Raw genomic sequence first — 21,261 nt, forward strand, 5'->3', positions numbered from 1 at the left:
AAAAAAACAACCAAGATTTATCCATTTGTAACCTTTTCCTTTCCTCTAGGTACGTACTTGCACATACTCACCCTTATATGTGGTCCGGTCTTGTTTGTTTGTAGTAAGACGTCGTGACAGACCACACAGACGTGAAGAATTAGATCCCTGTGTCCCAGTGTTTTTGTGTTCTTCCCTGATCGTTTAGCCTATATCTCATTGGTATATTCCTAAGTTTCATCATTAACCGTTGCAATTCGCTTCTTTACATAGCTCTCCCTTCTTTTTCGTAGTGTACTACTTTCTTCTACTGTTGGCACCTCTCCCAGACATTAATTAACCCGCAAACCAGTGACTGGACGTAGCGTCTTACGACGATGTCCAACAACTAACCAAGAAGAAGAAGAACCAAGATTTCTTTACTCGAACCAACTACTGTATTTGCTCGAACTGTCATAACTTCCGAACGTTATTTATTAGTAATGGAGTTAATGTAACCTTTGTCTGTATTGTGTATAATATTCTCTATAGTCTGTGAATTTACCTATCACTCCTCTCCCACTGGAATTCTTATAGAAGAGTGCATTAAATTCCTTTATGATAAAACATGAGTTCCACAAACGAATTGCAAGAATGTAAATATCCTGTAGCTGTGTTACTTCTGAGTGGAAAGAGGAAATCGGGGAAGGACTATGTTGCCGAAAGACTATATCAGAGGTACATGGATATACTGATAATAACTTGTTTCAGGGCTGTCAGAAGTACATGCATATTACCTAGAACAATTGGCCTACTTGGGTTGTCGGAGATACGTGCATTCTGTTGGTAATAAGTTACGTTGTGTTTCAAAGCTTTCGGAGGTACCATCCATGCAACCGACCTAATCATTTTTGGTTTCAGGACTGTTGAAATTAGGCCTATTCGTAATATCACCATAGTGTATCTTAAGTCGCATCCTTTCTTTAACATGTATTTCGTTGTTGAATTATTTTTTGCATAATCGCTTCTAATTCCGGCGTTCTCTGGCCTCATTTAGTTCTATACGCTTACCTCTTATGTGTAAATCATTAGAAACTGAGTTTAACCATCATTGTCTTGTTCTCCCCAACTAAGCAACAGATACAACGCAGAGACGAAGGTGTGACGACCACTGGCCTCCAACTGGGTCTAATACTTATTTCTAGTGGCGGGCTCCTTTCTTCCATCATTCGTATCTGCCTTCCGTTGGATAACTCTTTCTCTTCCAAGTCCGGGCGATATTCTTTTTATGTAAGCCCAGACTATAGTGTCATTATTGCATCTTATGTGGCAGTTTCCACTCATAAGCCAATATTTATTCCAAAGTCTAGCAAACACTTTCTTTTCCCCTGTGATTAGATTTAAGAGGGGGTTGATAATCCTTTATTTTTGAATAATGGCTGTGAGCTGCAATATTATTATTATTATTATTATAAACCTGTTGTCTATTATCAGAAAATGAGAGTTGTCAGTTTTATATTTTTCTAGCCTAGCCTACTGTGGGTATTCTCGACCTTTTATATGTAAATACTCAAAATTACAGTATAGTATTTTCATTATATTGATGAAAGCACAAAGTATTTATAAATATGTTCCCCCATTATTATTTAAACTATACGTAAACATACAAATATACATGCATACATACAACTTCATTATAGACTGTTATGTCTTTTAGCAAGTAGTCTGCAAGCCTCTGTGAATTTACTTACCGCTACCACAATTCTCTATTTGTAACTAGTTATCTGGCTCTCATTTAGTTCTATAGGCCTACCTCTTATGTGTAAATCATTAGAAACTGAGTTTAACCATCATTGTCTTGTTCTCCTTCTACTTCTCTTAATCTCTATAACAGAGTCCATTATTCTCCTGGGTAATCTATCCTCCATTCACCACACATGACCCCACCATCGAGTTGATTCCTAACTTTTCATTTATCTCCTTATTCTGAGTACTCTGCTACCATTGTTCCCACCTGTCTGTAGGAGTAATCTTCCCTGGCACTCTGATTGATATCTGGTACTTCTAACTTACAAACAAGATAACCTGAGTCAACCTACAGTTCACTCCTGTAAAGCAAAGTTGGTCTGAAAACAGACCGGTGTAAGATGGTTTGGCAAAAGTTCAGAACAGTTTACATTTTCCAGCGCCATGCATCCAGGCGCAATTGCACTGTCATTTGTTTCTCTCTCGCTCGCTTCTTGCGAAGGACTTGATCGTGGGGTGGACAGAGCTGCCCACTGTTCATATAAAGAACAGTCCTAGTGCAGCGGCGCTACTTTTATTTACGAATCTTGTTAACGCAGCGGCTCTACTTTTATTTACGAATCTCGTTACAGTAGGTTAGTGACCAAGCCATTGGTCTGGATTGGTTAGACCATTGGTCAGTGACAAAGCCATTGGTCTGGATCAAGCAAAGGAGGTCTGGGGGCATAAGCCCCCAGGTTAGAAGCAGCGAAGCGGCCCTAGTCCTCTAGTATCCTGCGTGACACCTCCATTGGTCTGGATTGGTTAGGGTAGGTTAGTGACAAAGCCATTGGTCTGGATTGGTTAGACCATTGGTCTGGATCAAGCAAAGGGGGTCTGGGGGCGTAAGCCCCCAGGTTAGAAGCCGCGAAGCGGCCCTAGGCCTCTAGTATCCTTGTGTATTTCTTGTGTGCGGGTTGGTAACGGAATTCACTTACTTCATTGCTAGGAGTGACGTCATATCCCATAGTGTCTAACCCAATGGAAATGCTGGTATGTAGTGAGGCGATGGACTATGGCGCGTGATAACTTCTAATAGGTTATAAAAGCAAAATTACTTCTGGGGGATGGCGGGTGGGTTCTTAACTATCGCAGTGAACACATCGCTCCTCCACAAGGCATTCCACTTAGGATTTCCAACATATTACATCCTTATAATGCTATAAAAGTAATGTAAGTCTTACTGAATTTCTACCGATGGTTTCATCCAGGAGCTGACTTCTTTCTTACAAAATGCCATTGATCGCAACTATGAGCTCACTGCATTACCTTTACTGCACCGTGATTCAGTCTCAATAACTATACTACTGTACTGGGAGAACACACATCTACCTACCTACCTGGTCAAGTTAAGTATCCCAAATCTGACATTAAGTTCTCTTGGGATTACTTACCTACTGAAATCAATTTAGTCTTGGAAAGGCTAATTTTCATACCATATTCATTACACCTATTTTCACATTCCAAGATATTAGACTGCAGGCTTTCGCACAATCTGACAAGAAGACCAAATCGTCAGCATAGGCCTAACTGCTTACTATATTTTCACCTAACAGAATCCCTCCTTGACACTTAATGCCTCTCAGCAGATGATCCGTGTTATTCATGATCAACAAAGGTGAAAGATTACAGCCTTGTCTAATCCCTGTAAGTACCTTGAATCAAGAACTCATTCTTCTATCAATTCTCACTGTAGTCCAATTGTCATATAAATGCCTTTGATTGATTCTAATAATCTAATAATCTACCCTTAATCCCAAAGTTCCCCAGTATGGCGAACATCTTTTCCCTCGGTATTCTGTCACATGCCTTCTCTGGATCTACCAAACATAAACTTAACTGTGTATTCTTCTGGTAGCATTTTTCAGTTATGTGGCACATACTGAAAATCTGATCCTAACAGCCCCTCTGTAGTCTGAAACCACACTGGTTTTCATCCAACTTCCTCTCAACCAGTGATCGCACCTTACCTTCCAAGAAGCCAGTGAATACCTTGCCTGGTATACCAATCAATGAGCTATCATGATAGTTATTGCAATACTTCCTGTTCCCTTGCTTATAGTAAGTTGCAATTAGTGATTTTGTCCAATCAGAAAGTGTTTTACTAACATTCCATGCTAATCTTATTACTCTATGAATCCCTGGCTTCCCAATATATTTCACCACTTCAGGTCTAATTTCATCTATTCTTGCTGCTTTTTGACAATGGAGTTTATTTACCATCCTTTCCACTTCAAGTGTAATTTTACCAATATCGTTGACCTGCTCCCCATGAGTTTGGTTGTTTGCAACATCGTTGCAAGTGATAAATATCATTATTAATCCATATTGAAGATACTATATGTAGGATGCTAAAGGGTTTATTGTGTCACCTATTCAATACATTATAAATTTTTAAACATTTAGGAATTTATTTCCAGTCGAGACATGTTTCGCCCTTCTTTGAGGGCATCATTAGTCATAGTACCATCTCAAGGCATGAATCAGGTACCTGATTAGTAATTGAATTGTAAATATATGTATATGTATAAACTTTATAATTTCCTATGATTTTTTATTAGAGTAGCGTCAATTATTCTTCAGACCACTACTGCTGGACATTGCTAAAATACCCTGTGATTTTACGCATTGGTTACTGTGTCATAAACATATATTGTTTATCTGTATCATCACTGACCATTTTTTCTTTCAATTGTAATATGTTAAGTTTGTATCTTCGTATTTACAGTTTAATTACTAATCAGGTACCTGATTTATGCCTTGACTGATGATGCCCTCAAAGAAGGGCAAAACATGTCTCAAATGAAAATGGTAATAAATTCCTAAATGTTTAAAAATTTATAATGTATTGAATAGGTGACACAATAAACCCTTTTGCAACATCACCAGGAAGATTTCCTTTTATGTTGAAGATTTTCCAGATATTTCTTCCACCTGTCCATTGATTCCCTGGGATATAGGCTATTATGAGTTCACCTGATTTACCCAAAATAATTCCCTTTTCCCCTCCCTTCCTAAGATTGTTTATTACTAGAGACAAGAATTATAGGCACTAAAAACAGTTAAAATAGGCAGGCATATTAGGCTCTTAAATTAGCCAAAATAGGCAAGAAAAAATACTTATAATTTAATAACACGCTCAAGTACTATAAAAGGAATTTACAACAATCAACGTTTCAATGTTTTCCGGTAGCAGTCTTGTTCTCCTGTCGGACAGAATGTTTTGTACTGAGAGAAATCTGACAACATCACAGGAAGTGATTGGACATAACCTCAGTGAAGCCACTTCATCTGGTTTTAGTTCAATTGCTTCATCTACCTCACCTCGTAGCACCCTGGCTACTTTTAATGTCGCTTTCCATCATGCATTCTGCTGCAGGACTCTTATGCAGCTTTTTGCTGACAGCGGCTACCTTCCCAGAGGTTTGGTCAAAATTTCTCCTGAATTCTTCCACAAACCTAAATGACTCCATTGGGGGGAAGCCACTCGTCTCCAACTCGGTGATTGCTCCCAGCAGCTTTTTGAAGTTTGAAGATGCTCCAGTTATGCAGGCGGATATTAGTTCCCACCATTGCAGTGCACAGGTCTGTAGAAAATTGTTGTTGGTCGCTGTTCAGACTGGACTGGTAGATAAGCTGCGATGACAATGCTTTCTGTACTCGTGTCAAATGTATCGCAGTATTTCTATGTGTTGCCGACTCGTTGGCTGAATGATCAGCATATTGGCCTTCGGTTCCGAGGGTCCCGGGTTCGATTGCCGGCCGGGTCGGGGATTTTAACCTTCATTGGTTAATTCCAGTGGCCCGGAGACTGGGTGTTTGTGATGTCCCCAACATCCCTGCAACTTACAAACCACACATAACACTATCCTACACCACAATAACACGCAGTTACCTACATATGGCAGATGCCGCCCACCGTCATTGGAGGGTCAGCCTTACAAGGGCTGCATTCGGCTAGAAATAGCCATACAAAATTATATTATTATGTTGATCTATATGGTATCTTTTCACATTTGATCTACAAAATTGACTTAAATCACAATGTTCTTATATTTCTACAGCTGGGCTGATTGGCAATAATGCTTAGTATAAACATAATAATTGCGTATAGCCTCTGTAGAGGCCTGGTGCAGATCTTTTTCTCGTAGACGGCCTATTAGATGACCTGCATGTCTGTGGAAATGAGGGCCCTACCAAGGATGATTTCTAATGCTGAAAACGCCACACAAACCCAGCCCCAGACCCACTGGAATTAACCAATTAAGGTTAAAATCCCCAACCAGGCCAGGAATCAAACACGGGACCCTGTAAACCGAAGGCATGTACGCTGACCATTCAGCCAACCAGTCGGACAGTATAAACATGCATTTGTTTCATAAAAAAGAGACTATTAGAGGTGATGTCTCTAGAAGTACAAAACTTTAAAGTAGGAACAAGAGAATTCGTAATATACATGGAAATATGTCCTCAAATGTTCAGTTATAATCTGTCAGTTTCCTGTCGAGTTCACCGGGTGAAAAAATAATAAAAATGATGTGAAACGATACCTGAATAGCATAGAGATTCTTCCTATATGGTTGCCATAGACTCACCGACCTGCCCCTAGCAGCATTCTTACTTACATAGAAGAATTAAAAGAGAGGCACTATAAAACTCCGAGTCAGCTGTCATGAAGACTATTTTCTGTTGCCTGCAATATATCGTGCATCATGTATGCCCACAAGGCTGCCACCCTTCTCACTGGCCTGATCTTGTAAAGATAGTATTTGTAGCCTTGTTAAACACGCTGTGACATCATCCAAGCCGTGCCATCTTGTATGTTTAGCTTCTGTGACATCGTCCTAGCTGCACAAACTATGGTTTTTTTTTTTTTTGCTAGGTACTTTACGTCGCACCGACACAGCTAGGTCTTATAGCGACGATGGGATAGGAAAGGCCTAGGAGTTGGAAGGAAGCGGTTGTGGCCTTAAGGTACAGCCCCAGCATTTCCCTGGTGTGAAAATGGAAAAAGATCTTCGGGGCTGCCGACAGTGGGATTTGAACCCACTATCTCCCGGATGCAAGTTCATAGCCCCGCGCTCCTAACCGCACGGCCAACTCGTCCTAGCGGAGCGTAATGGAGCCTACACATAGCGCTGGTGTTAAGTTATTCACGATTTTTTAATTACATTTCAGTTGTAGTCCGCTTCTGTGGTGTAGTAGTTAGCGTGATTAGCTGCCACCCACGGAGGCCTGGGTTCTATTCCCGGCTCTGCCACGAAATTTGAAATGTGGCACGAGAGCTGGAACGGGTCCACTCAGCCTTGGGAGGTCAACTGAGTAGAGGTGGGTTCGATTCTCACCTCAGCCATCCTCAACGTGGTTTTCTGTGGTTTCCCACTTCTACTTCAGGAAAATGCCGGGATGGTACCTAACTTAAAGACGCGGCCACTTCCTTCCCTCTTCTTTGCTTGTCCCTTCCAATCTTCGCAGGCCTTCACAAGGCCCCTGTTCAGCATAGGCGAGGCTGTCTGGGCAAGGTACTAGTCCTCTTCCCAAGTTGTATCCCCGACCCAAAGTCTCATGTTCCAGGACACTGCCCTTGAGGTGGTAGAGGTGGGATCCTTCACTGAGTCCGAGGGAAAACCTACCCTGGAGTGTAAACAGATTAAGAAGGAAAGAAAGAAAATATTTCAGTTGTAAATCTCTATTTGCACGGTAATTGAATCAGAGTTCAGAATACCGATTTTTAATTTTCATCCACTCTGTCACAAGAGACCACGGGCGTTCTAACTCCTCGTTCAGTAATTAAATGATTATTTATATTTTAGCAATATAAATTATTGAAAGTTCACGACTAATACAGCATTGCAACAAAACAACTTTCCACAATACATAAATGAATAGGCCTATAAATGCTACAATGAAATGTGATCGTAGTTCAGTCACAAAAAAGAGATACAAGGAACAAACAAACCTACCTCCTTACAGCAAGCTTGGCAGAAGACTACCTTTCCATCCGTAGTGAAATTGGGATCCCCTGTGATCCACGGCTTCAGCCAGTAGGACTTCGACGATTTTTCTTTGCAATTACATTTTTTTTACGTCACGCCGATACAGATAGGTCTTACGGTGACAGTGGGATGGGAAAGGCCTTGGAGTGGGAAGGAAGCAACCGTGGCCTTAATTAAGGTACAGCCCCAGCATTTGCCTGGTGTAAAAATGGGAAACCACGGAAAACCATCTTCAGAGCTGTCGACAGTGGGGTTCAAACCCACTATCTCCCGGATGCCACTAAGCGCACAGCCAACTCGCCCGGTGATTTTACTTCTGGCATTGCCACAGGCACACCTCTTCACAATAAATCACAACACGTTCTGAAGGTAAAGCGTACGCGTAGAACAGTTCACATCGAGGAGGAGGTATAAGGGTTCGACATTGATTGGTTCTGGCATATAACTTAGAAGGTTGGAGGGGTTGAAGGCTTCGAGGTCAAATTGTTTCTTGTTTCTCCTGACGGAAATTTCCCAAGAACTATTTCTGGTGACTTCCAAGAATTCCCATTTTTGTTTGTGGGGTAAACATATCTTGAGAAATGAGAAGATAATACTGTCGAGCACATCAGTTACAGTATAATGCACTGGAAGAAAATCGGCTTCTTTAAAATAGATTCAAAAGGCATCAAATAGACAATTATACTCCAAATAGGCACAAACCCCTGTATTAGGCATTTATAGGCACAATAAAACCAACGAAATCTAGATTTAAGGACCCTAAAACGGGTTTATATCTCAAAAGCCCACGTTTCTGAACACAGGAATAAAATAGGCAAATTCCCGTCTCTATTTATTACTGTCCAAAAAAGTTTCCTTGCTGCTTTCCAGGTTATTATCAAAATCTTCCCACAACTTCTTGGATTCAACAACTATTTGTTTTGCTTTGTTTCTTTCCTCTTTCCTGTCTGCATCAGCCCTTGTTTGGAGCCATTTCTGATACGCCTTCCTTTTACATTTACAAGCTACTCTCACTTTATCATTCCACCAAGTACCTTCAAATTATGAATTCAAATTGATGTACATAGATGCATCCATTGTTTTTAGTCCTTTTTTTAATCAATACTTCAACCTGCATAATGAAAAGAAATGTACCTGCCACTAATCTTTTATAAGATATATTTTGCCATGGACATACTTGTTTCAGAGGTGAACATCACTTCTAACTTTAAATCTTAAAAAATCATTGTGAATAATGAATTTAACGATACTGCCAGCCTTTCCTCAAAACTTATACATTTCCTGTAATTTGTTTGCCTGACTTCTACTAGTGACTTCATTTTTCCCCCAATTCCTTATAAGCATTGATGGACTTTCGGTACTAGTTCCTGAATTTTTCTTCGTCATTCCACTACAAAGGCACACATTGGTGGTATTCTCCAAAGGTATTTTCATAGGCCTACTGTCTTCTGTGCAAAGAATAGAGGTCCAAATCCAAACTTGCGAGAATGACAATCCTGTCTTAATTTACATCATTGAAGACTACAGCAGCTTCAAAAGCAGATAATTTTACCAAATGGCTGCGAAGAAAGTTTGTCTATGGACATCCCTTCCAAAGTAGAAAATTTAAATTCTCATTAGGGTTCTTTGTATTCACATATGTGTACATTTCTTGAGGAGTTTAGGTGAGGCTAGTACTGTACACTGGCTTAATAGCTAAAAGAAAAGCTTCTGGAATATTGTTCTAATGAGTAAGTTGGCAGTGTAATAGATTGATACCTGTCACAACTACATGTTTATTACCCTCATCACTATGTGTAAACTATTGTCTCTCCTAACTTTGCACTGGCAAGCTGATCTAATTGCTCACTTGGCAATAATAAACCTATTAATCTAAATCCTGCACTACCATCCAAGTTACTGGTGAACTCCTTGGTACTAGGCAAATTTTTCCACAAAACACTGGTAGAACTCTCGTATTCGGTGTTGATTTTGCCTTCCTGTATGTTATTCATATGTATCTTCTTTACTGATGTGAACACTACCAAGCGTACTATCCATCCTGAAATACTTTCCTCATGAATCAGTTCACGGAAAATGAAAACTTTGCCTTCAATTTCACCAAAAATGAATACTAAACACTGCAAAACAATAATAGGTGCTAAAACAAGCACCTTGCTTTCTGTTTGTATGAGTGTGCCTTTCTAATAAATAAATACTATGGCCATCTACAGTAGAATGTTATTTAGGACTGTTGTTCAGGTGGTAAATGATTTCATTTTGCTATATCTTACATTGCCTGCCAAAATTGTTTGTAAATACTGATTATATAAAATAATGTTTGACAGAGTAGGGTGCATGGCTCTTGTAAGATCTCAGATTAATTTATAGGGTAGTTAATCTACTCAACCTTTTATTACAAGCATGTAACTTTCGTATGAATATATTCATAATAAATACATTTTCTGCCATCATATCCCCTTAACACGTTCACTGCCACCATTTTCTAAAATATCTTTCTCAGGAGCTGTTTTGGCAGTATCAGTCAATACTAATAAATGGCACTAAATTTTATCATAAACGTGTCCATCGAGTTAAAAAGTAAATATTATGCATTTAAAACAATATTTTTTGATGCTTTAAAGCGTCAGTGGTACTTCAGGCTATGTTTCAGATGAGAGTGTCATCTGACACTTTAAAGAGTGAAGCAATACCTTCCTTTTGTACTAATTATTTGTGTAACAATGCACAATGTAATGAATCAGAAAGCATATTATTGTAAACTAGCTGATATACCCGTGCTTCGTTACGGAATTCTACATTGTATACAGTATTCTATGTTAGGTAGTGTACACGTAAGCAAGATTGTATTAAATTGCATAGCACTTAACGTTACCCTAGAAACTCGACGGGGGAGTCACCAAACGTCTTTTCTCATATGAAGACTGGGTTAGGGAATTTTCATTGTAAAGGTAGGCCCCCTTGCCTACCATCAGTCACAATCAGGTTGGGGAGTTTTCATTTTAATGGCAGACACTCACTCTCCACCTGCCTTTTTACATTGTCAGAAAGACTGTCTTAGTAGTTCTCCCAAATGAAATGAACATAGGTCATTACAAGGTTGTCAGGAAGAATGGCGTGATTAAAAGCAATGCTTTCATATGAAATACTCGATCAAATTAAAAACCACACATTTTCTCACTTTTAACGAATGGTACTACGCTGCCGACCTAACAGTCCAAAGTTCCAGAGCTGGACCATGAACACACTTCGTCTTATTTTCGGCTGGGTGAGTGTGTCGAATAGTGGAGACTCGCAGGGCAAAAGCTATACCCGTTTACTAATCTGTTTCCTAGCAGTACCCGATGAGTCGGAAAATTTCAGTTCACTACACAGGCATGTCAAAATCATATCAGATGTGAGGCTTTTCAGGCGTTTGCTCTATTAACCAGCGTTTCATCTTAGGTCTGACACTAGACTCATCAGAGTCAGACCCTATCCACTGATGCTGATATGTTTTTGACATTTTTGACATGCTCTGTTGGTGAAAAATATGTAATTCCCTCCATGGGAATTTAGAATTTTCCACTACACAGGCGGCGGAAAATTCTATCTGACTTGGAGGTAAATATTTCCTCCAAGCCAGAGGATAAACCCCCTTTTCACTGCTAATTTAAAACAAAGTGAATGTACAATTTAATAAAAGTGAAGAGGAAGAAGCTTTCCTCAAGAAACGACTCTTTTCAGGGTTGAATTTTGAGTTGTGAATTGTGGTGCTATAATTTCGAATAGGCCTAAATTGTAGTTCAAGACCAGGTCATACTACTACTCCTACTACTACTACTACTACTACTAAGTGAGCCTCTGCCTTAAGTATGCACACTGCTCATTCAAACCAGCACGTCAGAGTAGGAATCGAATAGCTAGAATATTATGATGAACCAGTCTGTTTCATACTAGCAGTACAGTATCAGAAAATGTAGAATCCAGAGGAATGGCATGCTAAAGAAGAATGTTTTCCAAGTCCCCAGCTATTACCCACCAATATTCAGTCAGGCTGTTATACTCGGTACGCAGCAGTAATCCGAGTTGAGCGGCAGCATAAGAGATAAAGAACATCACAACAAACAATGGTCAATGTAATGTTATTGTTGATCAATGTAATACGCTTTCAGTATTGTAGGCCTTCACATTTCGTTATCTTCCGACTCTGAAATACCACTCTTATCATAGCCAGTACGGTAAAACTGAATAAAACATAAATGGTCGGAAATTGTATTCTCTATAACTTTTGTTGTGTGTGTGTAGTACTTTTCGATAGGACCAATAACATAGGTATTTAAAATTAATTTTAGGTGCCTTCCCCTAAACTACAATTTCATCCAGGGTGAAGAAAATTGTTTATAACTTAGACTGTAGTTTCTTATTCCCCGACTCTATACACCGACTTTCATTAAATTCTGTTTACCCATTTTCTCGTGGCTCGGCATTGATAATGGACTTGGCAACAAAAACACAAAATTCATGAATATCTGTGTTATCAAAACAGGTATGGTAACAATGTATGACATAAATGATCGGAAATTTAATTCTATATAACTTTAGTTATGTAGTATTTATCGATAGGACCACTAATAATATAAATATTTGAGAATTAAATTTTAGGCCTTCCCCTAAACTACCATTTCACTCAGTGTGAGTAAAATTATTTATAGTGTAGATTGTAGTGGCTCATCTCCCGACTTCACATACCGATTTTCATTAAATTCTCTTCAGCCGTTTTCTCGTGATGCATGTACATACAGGCAGACAGAAATTACGGAAAAGTAAAAATTGTATTTCCTTGTTACTATGGGCATGGACGATACAGAAATACCATTCTTTTCAAATCCTGAGCAATGTACAGACAAAACTCTTATTTGATATATATATATATATATATATATATATATATATAAAATCTTAACATACTGCTGACTGAATACAGGTACTTCTGCCTTCTGTAAATCCTCGCATATACACTCGCCTTGACCATTGATGATCCCTGGAATATCCCTCCTGTAACCTGTTTCTACCGTAAAGTACTTACGGATATCCTTCCATTTTTCCTTAAATTTCATATGACTGCCAATTATGTTTACCATCATATGTACATACCTGTTTTCACACTCCAATATCAATCAATCAATCAATCAATCAATCAATCAAATCAATCAATACTGATCTGCATTTAGGGCAGTCGCCCAGGTGGCAGATTCCCTATCTGTTGCTTTCCTAGCCTTTTCCGAAATGATTTCAAAGAAATTGGAAATTTATTGAACATCTCCCTTGGTAAGTTATTCCAATCCCTAACTCCCCTTCCTATAAATGAATATTTGCCCCAGTTTGTCCTCTTGAATTCCAACTTTATCTTCATATTGTGATCTTTCCTACTTTTATAGACGCCATTCAAACCTATTCGTCTACTAATGTCATTCCACGCCATCTCTCCGCTGACAGCTCGGAACATACCACTTAATGTAGGATGCTAAAAGGTTTGTTTTTTCACTTATTCAATACATACAAATTTTATAAATTAGGAATTTATTATTGATTCCACTTGAGACATGTTTCGCCCTTCATTGAGGGCATCATCAGTCAAATTATCACCTCAAGGTAAAAAATCAGGTACCTGGTTAGTAGTTGACATGCACAAATAAATACATATTATTAATACACATACAAAAATTAGGGCGAAACATGTCTCAAGTGGAATCAATAATAAATTCCTAATTTATAAAATTTGTATGTATTGAATAGGTGAAAAAAACAAACCTTTTAACATCCTACATTCAGTATCTTCAATACGGATAACAATGATTTTTATCACTTGCAACATACCACTTAGTCGAGCAGCTCTTCTTCTTTCTCTCAATTCTTCCCAACCCAAACATTGCAACATTTTTGTAACACTACTCTTTTGTCGGAAATCACCCAGAACAAATCGAGCTGCTTTTCTTTGGATTTTTTCCAGTTCTTGAATCAGGTAATCCTGGTGAGGGTCCCATACACTGGAACCATACTCTAGTTGGGGTCTTACCAGAGACTTATATGCACTCTCCTTTACATCCTTACTACAACCCCTAAACACCCTCATAACCATGTGCAGAGATCGGTACCCTTTATTTACAATCCCATTTATATGATTACCCCAGTGAAGATCTTACCTTATATTAACACCTAGATACTTACAATGATCCCCAAAAGGAACTTTCACCCCATCAACGCAGTAATTAAAACTGAGAGGACTTTTCCTATTTGTAAGACTCACAACCTGACTTTTAGCCCCGTTTATCAACATACCATTGCCTGCTGTCCATCTCACAATATTTTCGAGGTCACGTTGCAGTTGCTCACAATCTTGTAACTTATTTATCCATCTATAGAGAATAACATCATCCGCAAAAAGCCTTACCTCCGATTCCACTCCTTTACTCATATCATTTATATATATATAAGAAAACATAAAGGTCCGATAACACTGCCCTGAGGAACTCCCCTCTCAACTATTACAGGGTCAGACAAAGCTTCACCTACTCTGACTCTCTGAGATCTATTTTCTAGAAATATAGCAACCCATTCAGTCACTCTTTTGTCTAGTCCAATTGCACTCATTTTTGCCAGTAGTCTCCCATGATCCACCCTATCAAATGCTTTAGACATGTCAATCGCGATACAGTCCATTTGACCTCCAGAATCCAAGATATCTGCTATATCTTGCTGGAATCCTACAAGTTGAGCTTCAGTGGAATAACCTTTCCTAAAACCGAATTGCCTTCTATCGAACCAGTTATTAATTTCACAAACATGTCTAATATAATCAGAAAGAATGCCTTCCCAAAGCTTACATACAATGCATGTCAAACTTACTGGCCTGTAATTTTCAGCTTTATGTCTATCACCCTTTCCTTTATACACAGGGGCTACTATAGCAACTCTCCATTCATCTGGTATAGCTCCTTCGACCAAACAATAATCAAATAAGTACTTCAGATATGGTACTATATCCCAACCCATTGTCTTTAGTATATCCCCAGAAATCTGATCAATTCCAGCCGCTTTTCTAGTTTTCAACTTTTGTATCTTATTGTAAATGTCATTGTTATCATACGTAAATTTTATTACTTCTTTGGCCTTAGTCTCTTCCTTTGTCTCGACATTATCCTTGTAACCAACAATCTTTACATACTGCTGACTGAATACTTCTGCCTTTTGAAGATCCTCACATACACACTCCCCTTGTTCATTAATTATTCCTGGAATGTCCTTCTTGGAACCTGTTTCTGCCTTAAAATACCTATACATACCCTTCCATTTTTCACTAAAATTTGTATGACTGCCAATTATGCTTGCCATCATGTTATCCTAAGTTCCTTCAATTTCTTCTTACTTCCACAGCCATTTCTAACTCTATTTCTTTCCAGTCTGCACCTCCTTCTTAGTCTCTTTATTTCTCTATTATAATAAGGTGGGTCTTTACCATTCCTTACCACCCTTAAAGGTACAAACCTGTTTTCGCATTCCTCAACAATTTCTTTAAACCCATCCCAGAGTCTGTTTACATTTTTATTTACCGTTTTCCACCGATCATAGTTACTTTTTAGAAACTGCCTCATACCTGCTTTATCAGCCATATGGTACTGCCTAACAGTCCTACTTTTAAGACCTTCCTTTCTATCACATTTATTTTTAACTACCACAAAAACAGCTTCATGATCACTAATACCATCTATTACTTCAGTTTCCCTTGCTTTGAACCCATCCCACAGGCTGTTTATATTTTTATTTAGTATTTTCCATTGATGATACTTTTTTTAAACTGCTCCATGCCTCTCTTATCAACCATGTAATAATGCCTAATAATCCTATTTTTTACAACCTTCCTTTCTATCACATTTATTTTTTACTATGACAAACGCAGCCTTGTTATCACTTATAAATCACTTCAGTTTCTCTATAGAGCTCATCTGTTGGTTTTTCTTTTTTTACAGCAACATGTCTAGAATATTTTGCCTTTTGGCTGGTTCCATGTCTTTCTGATCAGCTGCCCTCCCCAGATCAACTTATTCACCATTTTGTTGGTCATGCTTTCTGTCATTCACATTACCCTCTCAGTCAGCATTTGGTAAATTGATATCACTTGCTAAAATAATGTTCCTTTCGGTGCCTTTCTCCATATAACTGATTGTGCCTTTCTCCATATAACTGATTATCTTGTGAAATAATTGTGTATCAGCCTCACCCTTCCTGGGTCTCTACTCCCCAATATCATCAAATTGCCTATTTACCTTTAGATATGAGCATTACACCTAGAATTTCGTTTCTCATCATTAACTTTTTGGCAGCTTACAAATTATTCTTTCACCAGAAGATGTATCCTCAGGAAAATTCATGGACTGAGATTGCTCCCAGATGGAACCTACAGACTTAAATCGAATTCTGAGCTGTATCGACAGTTAGAATCAGCCAATACCAGCATGCGACGTAGGAGGCTTAAGTTCTACAGGCACCTACAACAAATAGACAGCAACAGGCTTACCAAGAAGATCTTCTCTTTGGTTAAAAGCTACAAGACTGGAAGCTTGTGGCCTAATGAAGTACAGAAGGACTTGGATTCGGCTAGGATTTCAGACATTGATATAGAAGATCGTTCCAAATTTTGTGCTGTGGTACAGTTTTGGACCCCACCACCTAGAGTTCCTAGAAGCTGGAAGCCCCTTTCACAGGAGAGAAAGGAGAAATTATCAGCAGGACTCAAGAGATATTGGGAACAAAGAAGATCATTGAGGAAGAACTAGTCATCAGCGCTTCTTAGTGGGCTTAAATCAGTAATAATTCTTTCACCAGTATGAATACACTCCCTCCTACCTTTCCTACCCTGTCTTCATGATAAACACTCCAGTTCCGTGATAACATTTTTGCATCCATAATATGACTTCTCAGCAATGAATCAACATCTATTACAATACCTGGTAAATATACAGTATATCTATTAAATTACTTAATTCTATTCCTATTTTTTACATTAGTTCTACAGCTTTACACTAACAATTTTATGTCATCCTTGCTTGACTTCCAGCTCTAACACTCTTATCACACTCCTAACTCTACCCCGGTTCCCTTAGTGTAACTCTGTTACCCTCGAAATGCTGCCACTAGTGCTACATAATGGCCCGTTCTGAAACAAGACGTGAGGCATATTGCGAGAGTCTCAATACAAAATATGTGATTTCGAACAAGTTGCGGGTTTAAGGAGATTCAGTTGGGGGATTTAAGTGAATCACCATGCAACAAAGAAAAAGAAACCTTGTCAGTGGCCACATGAATGACGTTGATGAGTTAATTTCACAAGAGTATAGCTCCTGAGGGGAGCAGTAGTTTCGTGTTTCGCCGCATAACAGTACAAAAATGTAATCGGAGAACTTGGAAAACTTTGGTGAGTTTGCCACCACGTAGAGCAGTAGGGAGTTGAATGTAATTCTTCGAGCACAGGAAGACACATAACCATGATAATAAAATTAAGATTCAATCATGCCTGTACTCCTGAACATTTATTTAGAATAATGGTGATTGAATTGAATATCTCTGAATGTGGTAAACTAGTCGGTAAAACAAACCATATTTTTTCCAGTGTGAGAAATTCATTCATCAATGGAACAAATTTAGTCAGAAATTAATGAAAGTGGGTTTTCCATTGGCATTCAACGTATCATGCCTGTTACATAATCCTACAGTTCAACTCGGAGAGTTAATGGTTCATTTCCTTCAGGAAAGCAAACTAATAGTGTGACTCTAGTCTCTACTAATATAACTAACAACCTCCTTTATATCTGATTCAGTCTTGTATGTTTGGCAGTTAAATGCCTGATGAATCACACTGGCGAGAAGATATAGTACCCTGTATCCCTGTGTATTTTTATCCCACTGTTTTACTATATATCCCATTAACAAGAATCGACTTTCATAGATATGTACATTAAATAGCATAACAAGATATTCAGAATGGCCCTTAACACGTTCCCTGCGGCAGTGAATTTCGATGACTTAATGTTACGTCGTATCGGCCCACCGGTGACCCGATGCTGCCTTTAGTTATTATTGGTTCGGGTCACCGGTGACCTGACGAATTTGACTTTGTTTACTCCCTAGTATGAAATCCTATACAATGCATGTGCACTTGTTGTGTGCGTTATTGTTGAGGAGACATTCCAGCGTATTTACCTGTGCGACAGTGTTCCGATTCAACAATTGCGTGAAACAGAAATGACCCCGGAAATAATTGTTAGATTCTCGTTCATTGATCTGTTTTTATGGGAATATGAGAGGCCACCGGGTACTCCTAGGAAACAGATTAGTAAAAGGGCATAGTTACCCTGGGACTCTTCACTATTCGACCCCCCCCCCCCTGAAAAAAGACAGAGTGTTCGCGGATCACGACTGTCTGCGGCCTGGTCATTCCAGCTCTGGAACTTTGGACTGTTAGATAGGCAGCGTAGTACTGTTCGTTAAAATTGAGAAAATGTGTGGTTTTTAAATTGATCGAGTATTTCATATGAAAGCATTGCTTTTACTCTCGCCATTCCTACTGACGTCATTGTAATGACCTATGTTCATTTCAGTTGGGAAAACCACTAAGACAATCTTTTTGAGGATGTAAAAAGGCAGGTGGAGAGTGAGTGTCTGCCATTATAATGCAATTCCCCATCCTGATTGTGACTGATGGTAGGCAAGCGGACTACCATTACAATGAAAATTCCCTAACCCAGTCTTCATATGAGAAAAGACGTTTGGTGATTTCCCCGTCGCGTTTCTAGGGTAAGGTTAAGAGCTATACAACTTAATACAGTCTTGCTCACAAGTGTACACTACCTAACCTGGAAATCTGTATATACAATGTAGAATCCCGTAGCGAAGCACGGGTACATCAGCTAGTAAGCTAATAAGATAAGGAGTAACCGAGAATGCCGTAGGCATTGTTATAAAATACGGTGTAAGCACACTAAGGAAGACGAAATGTAAAGGCAATCTCACTAATGTTCTCTCTTCTTCATCCAACAGAACTGTAGTGGGACCAAATGTATCTTTATGATCTAGATTTTTAATTCTGAATTGGAGACTGAATATTGGTTTACCAAACATTGTAGCCATAGCATGTAACAGAAACGTTATTTTAACTTAACGTAATTCAGTGCCCTCTCCATTGTCTATGCACTATAAGCCTGCTTGGAAGCCTTGAGCATGATGGATACTTACTTGGCTGCACCTGTGTTAACATTTGGACACAGTTATTAGCCATCACAAATGACAGTGATTGGCCACCTGGCCAATAACTATTTTTCCACTATTATTCACACACAGTTATTGGCCACCCCAAAACTGCATGTTATATTGTGATTCATGGCATTTCAATTGCACTAAATGTCATTCCATGCTTTAATCACTATCTACGCACAATATAACTACTTCAGAGCAATTAATTCTCCTATGAGATGGTGGAAAAACTCTCTCAATCGTTAACAAATATTTAAAACATACAGTACCTTAACATTCGGAAAGAGTTTCACATCAAGAAACACAATACGCCATTACTCAATAATCACGCATCTGGTGACAAGGAAAGTAAGCTGGAATCAACAACAGTGGTACACAGCTGCTATCTAGTGGCATCAGCTGTAGTCAGTGTATCTAAAGAGTACAAGAGGCAAAGAGATCACAAGATGGCCAATCACTGTATGGTTTACCTACATTACTAAACTAGGGACTAATTTCGGCGTTGGCTGGCCATCTTCAGCCTTAATGTAATACATCTAATAATTAAACAAAGTACAAACACACATTTGACATAAAAACAAATGTACAAACACACAATTGACATTAAAATCTGGGATGTGTAAAATTTGAAGAATAAATTAGTCTCTAAATTCTTAGCATCTGGAGTATGCTCATCATCCAGACTCTTTCTTGCATTAATATTCATAGAATTGTTAGTTCCATCATTGCTAATCATTACAATTTCAGTTGCAAAACGGGAACAAATGTTGATTCTGTAGTCAGATCGTCAATCACCAAACCTACGTGAGTGGTGTTAGTAATATGCAAGCCACTGGACGCCACTGTAAATAACCACCAGCTGATGTAGAACTGCTAGATAGTGTTTCACATCAAGCAACATAAATAAAATGAAATGTTCCCGTAGTGCTTGTTAAAATCATGCTGAAATGCTGTTGGACATAGTCAGGATGGCACATGAAGATATAGTTAAAACTGACTCAATCTTAATTTGTGGCTGGTATAAATTTGCAATTCATTGTGGTGTCCATGAAGTTAACCTGAATAAATGATAGATAAAATTAATGAATTGAATGGTTCATGGTGTGGGTTACTGTAGTCACGTCCTAGTTCGTGAACCATGGGGCAACGGCTGAGTGGCCTAGTAAGTGGTCCTGAGAGTCGGGATACCAGTTGCTATGGAATGGGAGTGGGCATCTCGGATATATTCTGAGTCATGGCCCCCTTGTGCTCAGGCGGCTAGGACTATACAATCCACCGGTGGTCCATAACCCATTAGAGGAGAGATCCTCACTTGGACTATGTGTAAGTAGGGTAGCATCCTGCTTCATGAATTTACCGAGCTCAGAACATTTTAAGCAAGCCTTGGACTTATGGGAGTAACTGAGACCCACTCCCATTTGACAGGCGAGGGGCTCCTTGGAAACAACTTGGCGAACGAAATGGAATAAGATGGAGGGCTATCAATATTAATGGGGCTTATGGAAGAAAGAACGTAGAACTGGCTAAATCAGCAAAGATGATGCATCTGGTTGTGCTAGGAGTAAGTGATATACGGGTAGGGGGAGACAACGAGGAAGAGACAGGAGATTATAAAGTGTACTTGACAGGTGTTAGAAAGGGAAGGGCAGAGTCTGGGGTAGGGCTGTTTATCAGGAATACCATTGCACGCAACATAGTTTCTGTTCGGCATGTAAATGAGCGAATTATGTGGGTAGATTTGGCAGTTGGAGCAATTAGGACGAGAATTGTCTCAGTGTATTCACCATGTGAGGGTGGAGATGAGGATGAAGTCGACAAGTTTTATGAAGCATTGAGTGACATCGTGGTCAGGGTCAACAGTAAGGATAGAATAGTGCTAATGGGCTATTTCAATGCAAGAGTTCGAAATAGAACTGAAGGATATGAAAGGGTTATTGGTAAATGTGGGGAAGATATGGAAGCTAATGGGAATGGGAAGCGTTTGCTGGACTTCTGTGCTAGTATGGGTTTAGCTGTTACAAATACATTTTTCAAGCATAAGGTTATTCACCGCTACACATGGGAGGCTAGGGGTACCAGATCCATAATAGACTATATCTTAACAGACTTTGAATTCAGGAAATCTATTAGGAATGTACGAGTTTTTCGCGGATTTTTCGATGATACAGACCACTATCTGATCTGTAGTGAACTGAGTATCTCTAGGCCTAGGGTAGAGAAAGTGAAATCTGTC

The 21,261-nt window shown here is 39.0% G+C and overlaps 1 protein-coding gene across 1 annotated transcript in view; it reads left to right on the forward strand.

Moving 5' to 3' along the window:
- The first annotated feature begins 334 nt into the window (after positions 1–334).
- The window catches only part of Pmvk (Phosphomevalonate kinase), a 63,045-nt gene continuing 42,118 nt past the window's right edge, over positions 335–21,261 (forward strand). Inside the window, exon 1 of the mRNA XM_067154078.2 lies at positions 335–696. Coding sequence (XP_067010179.1) covers positions 587–696 — 110 coding nt within the window. The 5' untranslated portion in view covers positions 335–586. The remainder of the gene's footprint in view (positions 697–21,261) is intronic.

The sequence above is a fragment of the Anabrus simplex genome, chromosome 1, assembly GCF_040414725.1.
Source record: "Anabrus simplex isolate iqAnaSimp1 chromosome 1, ASM4041472v1, whole genome shotgun sequence".
Classification (NCBI taxonomy): domain Eukaryota; kingdom Metazoa; phylum Arthropoda; class Insecta; order Orthoptera; family Tettigoniidae; genus Anabrus; species Anabrus simplex.